The following is a 17,100-nucleotide window of genomic DNA, read 5'->3' on the forward strand; positions in this document are numbered from 1 at the left end:
ATTTGAATAGAAATGATACCACTATTTGGAATAAAAGGAAATCAGTCAAGTGATCGTAAATGGATGAAAAATTGTGGTTTCGGTGGGTAGTCCTCTGTGTGGTTGCTATCTATCTCCATCTCCTTGCAGATGCCTCTCCTGCTTTCACACCACAACAATAGATGAGTGAGTGAGTGAGTGAGTGACAGCCATCCGCAGTTTAACATCCAAAAAGGTTGGGAACAACATTTTTTTTATTTCGAGGAATTGTTTGGAGCCAAAGGAGCAGAAGACAATAATAATTAACTGGTTGAAAAATCCAAGTACCAACACAAAAAAAAAAAATCAAAATGAACACTGACTGATTTTGCATGATGAATGAAAACAAATAACTTCAGCAATAAATAATGAAATAAAAAAAAAAACTAAAACAACAACCACAAATTGCCTGATGTAAAATTAAGCTACATGATAACAGAGAAAGAAAAAAAAAAATCAAAAAGACAAGTTGAGCAGACAGTAACATTGACACAGTTCTGAAAAGGAAGAATACAAACAAACAAACAAACATAAAACACCTGTTGAGTCAGTAAGGTGCTAGCAATAGATCTCCAAATCCAACATAATCTGTCTTTATTTTCTTGTTCAGATTTTTTTTTTTTTAAATTTCCAATAAAAAAATAAACAACATGATGAAAGTAATTTCAGAATAAGGAGGAGTCCCTAGTACAATATCTGAGGGAGGTGTTTTCTATTTGACTTGACAGCTTCCGATGGTCAAATATTCATGCGACTGAAGAGATACACCATCCAGAGAGACTAGACTTCTAATCTACCAACATTTGCTCCTGCCTAAACAAATGTTCCAGTGTGCACGTCATAGTTTTTTCTTCTTCTTTTTTTAAATCTCCGGGTGTCGCTGGCAAAAGAATAATGATTTTTTTTTTGTCTTGTTGCTACAGCAGGAAAGATCTGATCCAGTGGTCTGTCTGTACAAGTAAAAGAGTTAAAAACAAAACAACAGAAAAACAGAATCTTGAATTTCCTGTACAATATTGACCAGCAAAAGCACAACGGCTATGATGTAACAAAAATATGTAAACACATTTGCTGTTTTTGACACAGTCGTCTGTGACAACAGATAGAATCACACTTGTTCACGTTGGAGTGAGTCTTTAGCCTGGGTGTTTTTTTTTTTCTTCTGCAAGACTGTGAGTAATTAAATCTCTGCCAGACAATTTATGTTAATGCATTTTGTGCATGTAAAGGAAATGAAAGGAAAGGAAAAATGCTATCAGAGATTTGAAATTCAGAAAAGTACCAATGTGTTGTGCAATTTCCCTGGTGGTTCCACTTTTGCACGCTTGAACACCATCTAGAATTTGGATGCCATGCATAGCAGTCCAATACTTAGCTGAGACATTAGGGGGGGAGGGAAAAATATTGAGATACATTACTGTATCACATCCGGCTCAGCGGACACTGAGCACTGCCCACTCAACCAAGGCTGGACATCATCCTCCAAAAAAACAAACAAAACTGAATTAAATAACTAAATAAATTACTTAATAAATAAGAAAATAAATAAAAAAAAAACAGCTTTGAGTACACATACTTTACCTCATACCTCATCCGCGACAGCTACATTGAATGAAACCGCAACGTGAAATCCCGTTTTTGACTTCCAACTTTCCCGACAATCATCGCTTCTCGAGGTCCCTCACTTACACAGATGCCAGCACCACGTCACATACACCTCACATGCATGCTCAGAATGGCTGAAAATGACAGTGATCGTATTTTACAGGGTTACAATGGACAAGGTTGTTAGAACTCCAAGGATCACACACACACACACCTCTCGACAGTCACTTGGGCGTCGTGTGGACGTTGAGAGTGATAATATTCACACTGCCAACCGTCTCCAGCAGGGACTCCTTGAAAAGGTCCATGTTGAATCCCAGGTGAAGTTGTACTGCATTGTCTTTCCATAGCGCTTACAATAGTAAGTGTGCTTCTATAAGCCAAAGTATTTTTCTAAGTGTTTCTCAGCAAGTATTGAGTTCTCAGGAGATTGTTATCCTTTTTTAATCACAGTTGCCAATATGGTACTGTCAAAATGTTCATAATTTTGTTCCAAAGAGTTCATTTTTTTATGTGTTGGGAAATGACTGGATTTCTATACGTAATATTCCTTGTCCTTGTCTTTCGGTCTCTTGCTACTGGCGCTGCCTTTGCCGCTGCCGCTGGGTGTTTTATCCTTCACCACAGCGCCATTCGTTTGCGCCGAGTTGCTGATGTAGTTGCGAGTCTCGTCCACCTGGTAGGAACCCTCGTCCCTGTTCCTGTACTTGTACATGGCGTAGAGGAGGATGAGGATGCAGAGAGCAGCGGCTGAGACGATGCCCACCACCATACCTGTGGTACTGCTGGATTCTCGGATCACCTCTGAGGCCCCCGGGGGCACCCGCCGCACCACGCCGGGCACTGTGGGCAACGCTGCAGGCACTGTGCGCAGCATGGGCGAGGTGATGAAGGGGCCCCGTGGTTTGGTGCCGTCCCCATCGAAGGATGTTGGCAGGGGCAGCAGGACTATGTCCGGCTGCAGGGGTTTTACCTCGCGGTTGTTCATTTTCCCAGCCGGCAGTTTGGGTGGTGTGTCCGAGGGGACCGCCGCTGGTGGTGTGCCCTGGAGGTCGGGTAGAGGCGAGGTGGATGTAGTCCTACCTGCCTCAGAGGCTTTGCTAGGCCTCAAGTCCTTGGCCTCCCACTTGGGTGCGATGGCTTTGTAGCCACCTTCGTAGCTCGATGTGGTCAAGATCTTATCTGTTACCAGGGAGAAGGTGGTGTAAAAATCTTCATCGTCAGTCGGGGGCAGGCTAGAGTCGAAAGCTTCGCCAGAGCCAAACCCCGAAATCACCATTCCATCATCATCATCATCATCACCATCATCACCACCATCACCATCATCACAATCATCGCTGCCTCGGTCCGACAAGCAAGGTACCCCCGCCTCAGTGGCCATGGCCAAGGATTCTTTGGTGGTCTCAATAATGGTGAGGACAGGGCGAAGGGTTGGGGGGAGGGGGATGAAAGGAGAACGGGTGGATACAGAAGGGATGTCTATGGGGTCCTCGACTAGCACGGGGATGACTAGTTCCCCTCCTGGAAAGCCAAAGAGAGAAACAAACACCAGTTAGCCAGCAGCGGGCTAGTGGTCGGTCAGAGCAAGAAGCCAACACCAAAAGAAACTGCTAACCAAAGAACGTAAAAAAGCAAAGCTCAACGTAGGGAGAAGATGAACTGAAGATAAACAACGAAAGGAAAGAACAAAAGAGAGTCTACCAGTGCAAAAAACAATCAAACGCAGAACCAAACAAGACCCAAACCAAAAGAAAACAACAGCCATAAATAAAGAATACATTGCATCAAAAGGCTTTGAGGGATGCACAAGGGTGAGCCACAGTAAACGGACTACTTAGATGTTTCCTAAATGATCTCAGACGCTACGTTTATACTACACTATAAACTATTATGACATGGTTTTGTGCTCCATGTATTTTCGGAGTTGATAGAGAGTGAATTATTGATGTGTATATGCACAGTTTTGTCCCTGAAGTTATTTCTACCTAATAATGCTGCATTTCTCTCCATATAAACTTTCAAAGGCTTTTAAGAGGCTTGTTTCATGTATCTTCGAGTGTAAATCCCTTTTTAGCCCATTTGAACACCAAACGATACGCTCTGTGGATAAACAGACGCAGAGGGTATTAGCTTTTGTTTGCAATTCAAGTCCAAGCCAGCGGGGCCTGAAAGGAAGTTAACTAAGTCTGAAATGAGAAAGTGTTTGTAAGGTGTTTCATACGGAGCGCCTGCTTTTTAACCCTGCTGAACCTGCAACACTAACTATATCCTAAAGCTGGAAATGTGACTGTCTTGGAGGCGCTCCAAAGTCCAGAAACATTACTTTGAGCCTCTTAAAAACCAGACTGGTACTTAAAGTCTACAGAGGGGTCAATCTGATCTAAAAAAAAAAAAAAAAAAGAAGAAGAAGAAGAAATGATACCAGTAAAAATAATCTCCACAAACGGTTTCTTTCTGACAAATTAAGGGAACTACTTACTCAACATTAGTGGGCTCCCCTATTTGCCCTAGCCTCTTGCCTTTTGACTCCTACAGTTACCACAATGGCACAAAGTCACCGGGCAGTTCAGTGACACCTGAATGTTTGCTTTTAATTTAGATTGTTTGCTGTGAGAATCCGGTTTATGAAACTATATTATGTAAGGTAGGGATGTCCCGATCAGGCTTTTTGGCCTACAATCCAGATAATATAGATAAACAAAGCAGAGCAGTACACCATTTTGTAAAAATGTGTGCGTTTGTGTTTGTGTACAGCATGTCGTCTGTGAAAAACTGTGAAACAAAATAATGAAAATATCTCTACATATTTGATACCAGAGTGTTATATTCTATGCAAACACTGATGAGTGTCGCTGTTGTCAAGTAACCGTGTTTATTTATGTATATTATATATATCTTTGTGAGGACCAGAAAGCATATAGACCACTAGAGGTGGAGATATTTTGTAAAAAATGAGAACATTTCGGCTGGTTAAAACATCGTTAAGATAAGGGTAAAGGTTACCATTAGGCATTCATTTGTGATGGTTAGGGTAAGGGCCTAGGGGAAACCTTATGTCTATGAGTGTATTCCTGAAGTGCATGAATAGCAGAGCTCAAGGTTAGAGAGAATCGGCGCAGATCAAAACATGGCTTCATATTAAAATATAACCGATTATATCAATCACAGGTAACAAGAAATAAATGTCACTTCCACTCTGCCCCAAATAAAGCCCTGCTACACTCTCGAGCTGAGTGACAGGACGGACCTGGTCACTATTAATAAAGTCGCTGGCGGCCAATTTCACGTGGAAAGCTCTGCGGCTGCAGTTAATGATTGAGGTGAGGTGATAGGGGTGATCAGCTGTGAGCCAATACTTGAGATTGCTATCGGGACATCCTTAATATTTGGTGTGATATTACAATATTAATCATCAGAGTGCCAGACCAGGCGTTTCTACATCCAACCATTGATAATTAATCCATGTCAGAGCACTTGATACCGCACCATTTATTGAAAGAGTTTGAAACACTCAGATGTCGACTGGAACTGCTTTTCCTCTTGCCAAAGCGGCTTGTTTGGAACATTGCAAAGGCTCACAGACAGGGCACTATAAAGAGATGCAAACCTTTTGGAACATTAAAAGAAAACAAAAGAACACAACAGAAATGAAGGGAACCAAAGAGAAAGGAAAAATAAATCATAATTAAGGCATTGCAAAAAAGAGTCCAGAGTTAGAGCAAACATCGTAAAAACATTCACAAAGTAAAGCCACAGATAGAGCTATCCAGAAAGGGATTAGTAAGAAGTAAGAAGTAAAAACAAGTATAGCTCGGAAAAAATCATAAAAGTCTACGAAAGGAAGAAAAAGAAAACAGTTTTCAAAGGAAGGAAGCATACAATCAGTTTTGTCAACTTACATCAACAAATTGCCCGCATGATTTTGGCAGGAAGAAAAAAAAAAATTTACAAAAGAAAGTTGTGTAAGAATGCCTTTGGACAAGTTAGGTTAGTTCTGTTTTAACACTTTCTGATTAATTAGTATATATTTCTCTTTTGAGACAGGATGGCACAGGGAGGCAACAACACATACATCCACACATCATGACATGAAAAATAATCTTCACCATTCTGTTCAGGATTTCTCTTTTTCTTCTTTTCTTGATAATCACTTACTTTTGTATAAAAAAGGGAAACTGTATATCTAGACGTCTTGATAGATAATTCTCTCCATAAATATCTACAGCCTGATCAGAAGACTTTTTTCTTTTCTTTTTTTTGTTCTTTCCTCGCTCGACATTAACGTGTTCATCAGTAATGAACAAATGGATGACTGTACATTTCTTAGAATCTCTACGTAAAAGGGTTTGGGAGCAGGGAGTGTGAGACGGGGTGGGACCTATGAACATACTAGGAAGGAAATGACATAGATGGGGGTGAACGTGTACATCAGTTGCCATGTCCATGTAAAGGCGGCACGAAGCGGTCGGGCGGCATTAGAGCTTTTGGCTGTAAGGAAGGGATGGGGATATACAAACAATGAGCATATACATGCCCATCTACAAAAGAGAACAGCACTCTCAACACTGACAGTTTTACAGACCCTAAGCTGCAACTTCTTTGCCATGCACAAAAAGAATCGACTCATTCGTTGGTCAAATCCAAATTCAATCAGAGATAGCAAATAAATAACAAGGAAGAAAATCAGCATTGAAACAGTTTGGAACATTTTTTTTTTTTGGTCCACTTTGAAGATCACTTCGCTTTTTTTCTCTATGAGGAAATTAATTTGAATTTCCATAAGCGCGGCAGTGTTTTGACGCCCAATCTTGAAAACCTTCTGTTGTTTGTTTAACACCAATTAAACCATAGAGAAAAGAGGAAGCTTTGCTCTAATTAGAGGAGGGGGGGAGGGGGGGAAATCATCAAAACATTAACAATAGCTGTTCTTAGCAAATTAACAAGATAATGAAATTTGAACATTTCCAGAAAAGAAACAGTTACACATATATGTGTATTAGCATATATGTACAACAAATAAATAATAGAAATAAATAAAACAGATTAGCAAGCAAGAAAAAGAAAGGCATCAAATTTCTCACACTATCAAAGATGAACAACCAGAAAGCACACACTGAGGCAGACAAAGAGAGGGGGACAGTTCATAGGCAAAGTGTCACCGCCTTCACTTAACTAATAATAAAGTCTTTATTATTAGTTGCTTCAGTACATTTCTCTTGTTAGTATTTTTTTAAAACACGGGACAGGGCGTGCAGTCTGGATGTGCGTCAGAGAAAGAGAGGTAAATCAGACATGGATTTCGTTTTGGATTTTAGTTTGGCTATAAGAAGTCGGGTTAATGCATGCTTCAGTAAGTTGCATTTAGGGAGAGTAATATACGGTAACAATACAGCAAGCCGGGGTCAGGTGGGGGGGAGGGGCTTCAGAAGGGCATAAAGGTCAGTAAAAGGCAACTGCCATTGAAGGGCTGTGGGATATTATCTCAGGCAAAGGAACCATTCATCAGCAGTTAACAGGGGGAGAAGGTGTGCCATAGGTGATATATAACCAATATTAAGAGGTATTTAGCCCCACTGCATTTGCTAATTAATCAAGAGGGTGAGTAACGTGATAATTAATGAGCCACTTTTAATGGGATGTTTGTTGTGTTCTATGCATAACCAACAGCCTTCGTTTGACAGATAAGCACTGAGCTGGGGGAGGAGTTCCACAAGAGGGCACGGGGGGCGCACCAGGTTTATCTGCGCCTCTGGTGACTTTAAGGAGATGTGAGAAGCACATTTGTCTTCACGTGTCAGGTTTTGGTTCCTCTTCTGCCGGCTGATACAGGAATACCTCGTTCATTTAGTGAAAAAAATAAATAAAACCAGGCTCCATAAGTCACACACTGTTGAGGAAATATGGCACGCTGCTCTGTTTATATCTTATCAACGCCGACGGTTTAAATGCGAGCGTCCCATCATGCTCCAGAGAGCGTTGTAATGACTGAGCGTGCAGAGTGGCTTTTTACTGTATGAATGCCATGAATAATCTTCTCTATGACTAAGCGCAAATGTGCTCGTTGGACGGCTATGATAATAATCCAGTAACACAACTCTGCGCCTTGTTAAGTACACAACACCAGCATAAGTGATTTCACCGAGGCTTTATTTACCGACCCTGCCCTTGTTGTCTTGGCCTTGTTTGCATGCTTTCACTCCATTCCCTGTTAGCTCTGCGCTATGTCAACAAATGGGGAACCTCTGCTGCTAAAGGTCTCCAGTAAAGTCAGCGCAGAGAACCTTGATGTTTTGGTAAACACTTTAATCCCGTGTAATCTCCTGCACAAGCATCGGACATTTTGCTGCATTTCGAAAGCAGACAAACACGGCAGTTTCTAATGGGTTTGCTTAACCAAATTGCATTTGTTTTTCACCAATGTCAAGATGCATGGGGACTTTATTCTAAGCCTCTGCCTGCCTGGCAAATCATTTTCTGCTTCCCTAAACCTACAGCCAGTTACACTGTTTTCTTTATTTGTTAGAGAAAGTGAGTCGCTTTGTGCCTGCTGAATAGTCTTTGCTTTAATTAGAAAAAACGAACTACAAAATGACAAAATGAAATAAAACCACATTTAAAAGCCATTTCCCCCGTTCATCCAAGAAAGTCACTATCTGCTGCATGCCCGCGTTGGCTTTTGAGGAGGAATTAAAGTCAATATAGTTACTACAAAATGGCTGATTGACTACCTCAGCAGCTTGGAAGCTACAGATGCAGAAAACTCAGAGCAGCACTTTCTCTTCTTTTTCCACTTTCACTCCTCTGGCCTGATCCCCGTGTCCATCCAGCGTTTGCTGAGGCTTCCGAATCCCGACGGTGTGTCAAGGATTTGATGGTGCTACGCCACAAAAGCGGAAAGCCTGTGCACCAGCACCAACCATGGATGAACCGAGTGAAAGGAATTTCAACGCTGCAAATTGTGAGTGAGTCAGTGGTTTGAGGCCCTGAAATCCCATTGTAGCTACTTGTATTGTACCCAGAGACCTGCTGTAGCAAATTCATTCATCTCTACCCACCACAGGTATGGGGGTGATTACTAGTGAGCTATAGCAACACACTGATTCTCAGTGTGGACACAGATAAAAGGGCATACCAGGAATTATATTGGTGCCAGAGTATTCTAGAAACATCGCGCCTTAAGAAACTGAGCTTTTTACCCTTCCAGTAAATTATCTTATCTTGCCTGTGCACACAACTGCCGAGAAAAGCCTCACTTATCATTGATGGACAGTAATTTCCATGCTTAAATTTGAATGCTGTATCCCACTCGCAATGCCACGGAGCATAGAGGTCTATCTCGTAAGGACGCACAAACCAGATCTGGCTGGAGGAAGAGCTCTCTTCCGGGATGTCCCGAAACCATGGCGCATGGCAGATAGCTCTTAATCCATCATCATGCGGCCGCGGGCAGCCTGGCGTATAAAATTGGCATCTCCGGCAGGCAATGGCGACTTGCCCCTGTCAGCTGGTCGATTTGCTGTACAGCCATTAGGCTGCACCCTTGCACTCGGTGGACATGTGTCAGCTGAATAACCTTTAAACTGATCTGAGACCTGTGCTGAAGTGACAGCTGGTCCGATGGGGCTTGACGGAAGCCAAAGCTGATGCCTCAAGGAAACTCACTGATCCGTTCCTATACTTCATTCTCTACCCTGCACGTGAGCGCATGAAAGGCAATGAGGAAACCCCAGAATATTGCATCCATGCAGTCCAACATTATTTCAAGCTGCAGTGGGGATTTTTGTTGTCGTTGTTATTATTCTGCCAGTTTGATCTTCAGAAACATTAACAATGCAAGGTTAAGCAATACTATCAGAGCTGACTCAGGGAGTGTTTGTGTGTATACAGCAGCAGAGCAGGACCAGGGCAAAGACCATCTGTCCCATCATGATGTTTGCAGTTATATTCAAACCTGTTTGCAGCCGTGTTGCTTTACTCACGCACTGTTGCTGTTGCCTCCGCCTGACTTAACATAAAACAAATCGCTTCCTGTACAGCGCTGGGATGTTGCCGGGCATCGCAAGTTGTTATTCTGAGAGTTGTGTAACTGACTGGCTTAATTAGCATTGTGTGACATTATTATTATGTATTCATTGGTGTGGATGTATCTGTAAGTATGTCCTTCTGTTAGCAACTTCCTGTCTACAGTTTGACAGATCAATCAGAATTGTAAGTGATGGTTAGCTGACCAACTAAATATGTGCCCCATTTAAATTCGGCAAGAATCTGATGACATCAAAACAGACTCTTTGTATCTCTTATAATAAGAAAAACTGTAAAAAAATGATATCTCTTTAAAAACCCATCGGACTTGGTATATTTATTTTGGTAGACACTCCACCATCAGGCTAAATTTCATCCGAATCTGATCCAGATTATGGATTTGGTGGCAATTTAAATTCAGATTAAGTTCAGATGTGTATATGTCAGTGATGTCTTCACAGATCAGGATGAACTGTGTCATGCTTATGTAAGATGTTAATGGCTAAGAGCAGCTAAAGCGGTCTTCTGGATTCAGTGGATCAACATTGCAGGTGCTGGTATGTAAAACACAGGTTACAAAGTGTTTAAGCCTTGGCGAATGTCACTCTGCACTCTCTGAATCATCTTGTTTGACAATGGTTTGAATGTAACCGACATCTGTTTGTATTTAGAAGTTATGCATTACAGTTTTAAGCCTGAGTCTAAGGCCACCTACACATTATATTGAAAATATGTTCCACATTTTATAATCTATGAGTGGCATGGACAGCGTAACATTTACCCCATTTGCAGAGAATCGTAGGAGGGTTGTTTTTTTCCAGAAAAAAGGTCAGGATAGCGAAATGTATCCTGACCTGATTTTATTTCATTAAAATCTAAAACCCAACTTTGACAGAATAGCCTATTGTCATTTTTCTGTTTTACCTTTCTTTAACCCTTGCTTGCTTGTTTTTTGCTGTCGGTCTTGTTTTCGCTGCTGTAATGAGTGAATTTCCCCGATGAGGGACAAAGAAAGTTTATCTTATCTCATATTATCATTTTAAAAAAGCCAGTGTGGACAACATTTTTTATTTTTATGCTATTTAAAAATTCAGCAGAGACCAATTAATTCAAATATTAGTTTATTTAATTCAGTTTTGGTCTCCACCTTGAGAAAAATAATTGTCTTTAGTTGCTTTGTGCTCCTCCACATAAATAAAACAGATCCTTATTTTATTACTTAGTTCTGCACAACTTTAACTTTTCTTTTTTTTCCGACCTAATGTTTGTAATTTGAGGCTGGAGGGATGAGAATATGCTCCACACAGCTGAGGTGAACTGCAGAATAGGATAACAATTCTCTTCAAGCTTGTCACCATGAGCAACTCCCATTATATTAACATTCTCACTTGATTTATTATTCATATAAAATGATCAGGTACAGCTGAACCAAAGTCAGCAAACACTCCGAGGCACTCTCTTTAAAACTATTAAAATGCCTTTTTGACTCCCTGATGAGGGAGAGAGTTTTTAACACGGAGACTTAACTTGACCAAACCTTTCACTTGGAGGATGCAGGTTAGAAAAGTTCTTAAAAGTTATGTTGTAAGCCAAGAGAGAGATGGAACCACTGTATCCACCTTTGTCGTGGCAGATTTAAGTTCAAGTACTAACAAGAATGATGACTCCATTCCATTTCTGTGTTTTTCGGGTCCTATAGGGATTGTGTCTCCCTGACACAGTTTACTGGCGCGATAAGAGTAAATAGAACAAAGCCATCTATAATGTTACGTGCTTCATTTGTTACAATAGCTCAAAAATCCTTCTGCGCAGTTTTAGCATTGGTTATTCTTGGTAAAATTGTTCATACATGCTTGAGCTAAGGTCACGCACAAATCAAACGTTCTCATTTGGGCTTGTGGGTTTTGGGAAAATTGTTTGCATCAATTACGGGAATATAATTACATATCAATCACTAAATTGCTCTGATTATATGGTAATGACAAGCTGCAACACTGTTAATCACTGTGAAATTAAATCAGAAATCGACTTGTTTACCCTTCTCTACTCTGAGCATCTTTTGTGTTTTGTCAGTCAGTTTCAGGTAATAATTTTTTTATTTTTACCAGCTGGTGCATTTCTACACGTGTTTTCTTCTTATTTAGAGGAGAGTCAGATGATCGCCGCACACTCTTTATGTGCTCTCTTGTGGAACTCGCATTGGGATAAAGGGGAAAAAGGTGGTGGGATTACAGTTTTATTAAACACACGGACGACACAACCACGAGACAGCAGACAAGACAGGCCGTTTGGCAGACACAGACGGAGCACAGACAGAGACAGCAGGCACAAGTGCAAACACGAGACGCCTCAGAGGGAGGAACTGCTGCAGGAACACAGGAGCAGTGCAGACCTGCCGCTGTACTCCCCAACATACACCGACATGTAGTAGAAGCCAGCACGGGGGTTAGTCTGAGACTTATGGGTGGAAGAAGAAGCAGCAACACGACACAATGGATGCCAATCATATTCATGCAGAAGCAGGGGAGTGAGGGAGGAGGATTATTATTTCGTCTACAGTCCAGTACAGTGTGCATGCCACAAATGCCTTCTACTTGGAGCAACAGATAGAATAGAAAAACAGATATACTTTGTGGCAATAAAAGTCTTTTTATGCCATCTGCATTCAAACAGACATGTATATGCAGAAAGGCTAAAAGAAAGAAGGTGGGTGAGTGGGGATGGAGGGAGGAGGGGTGGGGGGGTTAACGCCCAGGAGGGGAGACGGGGAGGTATTCTTTCACACACAACTTTCTTGAGACAGAATGGGGTTGCCTGCACAAGGCCCAAAAAAAGGATGATGGCAAGAAAAGATTTTGTTGCCGTTCATTTCCCAATGTTGTATCGAGAGATGGCGGGGAGGGGATGTTTCTTTAGAAGCCATATGGCACCAAAAACAAAACCAAAAAAAAAAAAACAACTCAACACAAACTTGATGATGAGGAGGAGAACTTTGAATTTTCCAACCACCAAAAGTTCATGCGGCACAAGATGAGGCAAAAAACGGGAGGAGCGGTTCTATCCTTGCTTGGAGGATGGACGACGGATGATGAGGAGGGTACCAAAGGAAAATGAAAAGTAAAAACAAGCACACAAAAACAAGAGAACAAAAACCGAGCCACTCAAACCTGCCCAAGGCCCCAAAATAAAGCAACAAACAAAAAGCTCAAATCGTAAGCAAACCCAGCAGATGGGCACAAATATTCGATACAGAGGAGAGATGTTCATATGTGCATCACAGGAGAAACAAAATGCAAAAGAAAAGAAATCAACGTCATGTCATGCAACGGTTCAAACAACTGGAGGCGGGACAAGGAATGAGGATATGAATTTCTGTGTCAACATGGTGAAATGTACAGTATGTATGAGTGTGTATGACTACATATGTTGCCACTATATGAGGGGAGGGTACCATGTTCTCTCAGTAAATCTAAACGTCTACTTCCACTTTTGAGAACCCTTGGGTTTGAAGTTTTAATAGTCGGGACACGTCAGACAAAAACACATGGGCTGTGAAAAATTCGTCCATTTCAATTTCAATAATCTCTGACTTAAGAAAGCAACTCGTGCTCATAGATAAAGCACCCCAATGCTGCATGAAGGCGCAGAGAAAATGGCTTTCTCTCCACATCAAAAAGCCATAAGCACGAGGCTCTGAATGTGGTCATAATTTCGTAGGAAACAAACGCTATTACAGTGTGATAAGACTTCAGAGTAAATGACTTCCTTTCACAGATTGGGGGGGGGGGTGGAGAATTGTGAGATTACTCACAGAATAGCCCCTAAATTACACGGAAGAGACCTCCTTCACCGGGAGGAATAAATAAATGCTCGATTATCTGTTATGTTCGGTGGGCGCGCGTAAAGCGAAAGGGCAAGGCATTGTTTCAACTTTGGCTTCTTATTAGCTCTGAAAAGTGGACGTTCGCCGGGTCCAGTGCTGAGCTGAGCCATACTTAGCCAGATTAGCACAGCATCAATTAGTCTGCTGTGATGGCATTTTGAAGGACAGTGAAGCAATCAAATAGCCTGAGCCGTTAATGATTTCCAGAGTGCCTGAGGGGAAATGCTTTTCACATACTGAGCCAGTTTCAGCAGAGTGCACACGCTCCTGGTTTACTCTATTAGGACACGTGCCAACTGCTCGTGGGCAGAAGTTTGATTGAGAGCTGCTTGTTCACAAGTCGTCCAAAGCCAAGTCGCCTCGACACAACAGCCTCCTTTTAAATCTGCACTTCAACTTACAGCTCTGGCAAAACTCCTCTAAGTGAATGTCTTATCACTTTGGTCTAAGCGTGTCTGTGTGTGTGAGTGTTTGTGTGTGTCTGTAAAGGGAGGGGGGGGGGAGGAAGAGAGACGATGCGCACAGAAATTCGAGGATATCTGTTCTCTATTAGAATGTTTCAGGTAAGGCAAGCCTCCGATGAAGGAAACAGAGGTACAAACAAGAGAAGAAGAAGAAGAAGAAGAGGAAGAAGAGGAAGAAGAAGAGAGAGAGAGAGGGGAGGTGGAGGCTCTGTTGCAGTTAGTCTGCTACATATCACAGTATCTATGCTGAAAGCATCTTTGTTCTCGAAAGAATCTCAAAATGTATCCTCTGTCAAGAAAGACACGCACAGCAAGAGGAAATCAACCATGTACAGGACAGATACATTTTGAAGCATCAGTGCGGGCGACATGCGGATTGATACTAATTTCGTACTTTGACCAAAGTTTTGCTCTCGACCGAATGCTGAGAGAACAAAATTAGTATCAATGCCTCATCATGTCTGCAACCAGTGGTCCCATAGCTAAGTGTAACTTGATTCACAGATGAAAGGTGAGAGCTTTTAACTGCAGTGACTATCAGCTGTGTGTGTGGATTTGTTTACGCTTTAACTTACGACTTCTGACAGATAGCATGCTAAAGGACTAGAAACTCTTACTGCTTTCATCCATCTCCAAAGAGTTCTTTCAGCTTCACATGTGCAGTGAGAACCCTTCGCACTCGTGTGTATTACTCAAAGTGGCTACTTCTGTGCAGGCTTTTGCTGAAGTTACACTTGGAGCACCCATGGGACGTGATGCTAAGAGGAGACTGTCCTCGGTAGCAAATCAAAGAAAGATAAGGAGAGATAGACCAGGTTCAGAGCAAGCACAACTCAACACACCCATCCCACCTGCGTGTCCGGAGTCGCACTCTTCCAGGTCCTCGTCGTCACTGGAGCACTCGGCCGAAGAAACAATGTCATCCGTCGTCTGCGAAGACACACACACACACACACACACACACACACAAACACAGATAAATGTGGTTAGGCCAGGGGCAACATGGAGAGAGAGAGCCCTCAACTTGCTCACAGCCATTCAATCCAAGGATATCTCTGCACACACAGACCTCTCTGCCTGTCCTTCAGTTTCCATATATCACTTGGAGTCAATCATATTTCACAGTGTTTATCATTCTTCACTTTATGTGCTTTCCACCTCCGCAGATAATTGTTTTCCTTCACCCTCCGCACTCTGCCTCCAATTATTTATCGCCCCTCTCCTCCTCTGTCGTCCACAATCAATGGCCCCACCAAGCCCTCACAGATCAACACCGTCCCGACTCCTGATTTGTGCTAAAGGGTGTGGAGAGAGGGAGAGAGGGGGGGCAGACTTGCTAGCTACAGCTGGACCGGCGATGGATTATCTGCACTCTCCAGTTCCCACAATTCTGATTTATCCCACCTTTTTTTCGGCCACTCAAGGAGGACAGAGGAGGAGGGGAGGTTGTATTTCAGCGGCGGTGCGCTGGGCAGCCGGCGTTTATTAGAATAAATCAGCGGGGCGATAAAATAAGCCCTGTCACCAAGCAGGGTTATGAAATCAGAGTGCTGATTGAGTTTTCCAGTCCTGGCCGAGGGTGTAGGGCTCTAAATATCATTGAGTTTGACAGACTAATGAAACGCGCCCCCATGCTTGTGCTGCTGCTTTCAACAGGGCCCAGAGAAGGCTGTCCACGTCTACAATGCACACACACACACACAGGCTTGCTGTTGTTCCACAATCATGTCTAACCTCACAGGGAGAGAGTAGATATTTTTTTTTTCTAAGCATATGATATTCCTCACTTGTGCTATGGCTATGCGTGATGGGCTGTACTGTACTCTGTACCAGAACATTTCAAAATGACTTAATGCCGGTTGGAGCTAGTAAGCATAATGCACCACATGATATACACTGTACTCCAGCATGAGGAGGCAAAAAAAAAAAATGAGAGTGTGAGGGGAGGCTGTAAACTAAATTGCTGTAAAATATAGCCCCTCGGTAAGAATGACATTATTTATTGAAGCCACATTACGGGCGTAAAAGTCTTGGTTATTGCTTGTTACTATGATAGCGGCAAAATGTGGGAGGCAGGGACACAGAGAGAGAAGATGAAAACCTTAAACCACGCGTCTGTTCCGTCACACCATAACCAAGGACCAAGTGAAAAACACTGCCTTTTCTCTCTCTCTCTCTCTCACTCTCATCCATTCATGCTGCAGTTTTTTCTGCAGCTAATGACGGTGATTTCATCTCAGCACAAAGCCAGTCGTTTCAAAGCCTGGGATGCAGCAGCCTCACACGAATGTACTGTATATGTGTGTGTGCTTTCTCCAATTACTTATGTAACCTTGTTTCTTTAATAAAGAAGAAAAAAAAGGCTTATATAAATTATAAACATGTGCATATATGACTTGTATACATGAATATTCACTAATAAAAAGAAGGAATTAACCCCTGGAACATAAGGGGATGTAAAAAAGTGGCGTATGCAGTAATGTCATGGAGTATGAATGAAGACAGCGATATTGAAATGCATCTTATTCTACCATCTTTGGAGCACCGCAATGAATTTGTACATTTTTTTTTTTCATTTTTCATGCCTGGAAAAATCAAATCAAATCACATGAATAAAACATGAGCTGCTGTAACGAGGCATGTTTAGGTTGTAAAGCAGATTTTTCGCAAATCAAATCAGTCACTATGTCCACTCTTTAGATGAGGTCTGTGGACCAAAACAATTAGCAAACCATTCGTTTTCCTACACATTTTCAGACACTTACGGTAGCAATGAAGCAATTTATGACCCAAAAAGAGCTCAAATAGTCCATTTTTCATCATTTGTAAACTACTTTTGAAACTACAGTTTATAGTTTTTTAATAAAATGTGAACTACTGTAGAAACACAGGGCTCATTCATAAGGCAATGGAAGAAGAATTGAATTAATTCCATTTCTGCATAAATTGGCCTAAAATAATTATAGCCACTGGTCCTTGATTCTCCACATAAAAATAAGTATTTTTAATTCAAATGTGCTCAGTGATTAGACAACGTTCGTGCCCGGAGATAACGTGCAGAAGAAACCTTCTAGTGTTGCTCTGAACTTCATATCTGATGAGGGATTT

The 17,100-nt window shown here is 41.9% G+C and overlaps 1 protein-coding gene across 12 annotated transcripts in view; it reads right to left on the reverse strand.

Moving 5' to 3' along the window:
* Nucleotides 1-583: 583 nt before the first annotated feature.
* The window catches only part of LOC122784154 (neurexin-3b), a 279,349-nt gene continuing 262,832 nt past the window's right edge, over nucleotides 584-17,100 (reverse strand). For 9 of the 12 annotated variants that reach the window (XM_044049273.1, XM_044049270.1, XM_044049274.1 and 6 more), the window contains 2 exons: nucleotides 14,844-14,922; nucleotides 584-3,144 (listed from right to left, as the gene is read on the reverse strand). In XM_044049273.1, the coding sequence (XP_043905208.1) occupies nucleotides 2,159-3,144; nucleotides 14,844-14,922 (1,065 nt within the window). In that variant the 3' untranslated portion in view covers nucleotides 584-2,158. Of the gene's footprint in view, nucleotides 3,145-5,522; nucleotides 6,112-14,843; nucleotides 14,923-17,100 lie in introns of all 12 variants that reach the window. The other 3 variants (XR_006362148.1, XR_006362147.1, XM_044049278.1) reach the window with 2 other exon arrangements.

Source organism: Solea senegalensis, linkage group LG17, assembly GCF_019176455.1.
Source record: "Solea senegalensis isolate Sse05_10M linkage group LG17, IFAPA_SoseM_1, whole genome shotgun sequence".
Lineage (NCBI taxonomy): Eukaryota > Metazoa > Chordata > Actinopteri > Pleuronectiformes > Soleidae > Solea > Solea senegalensis.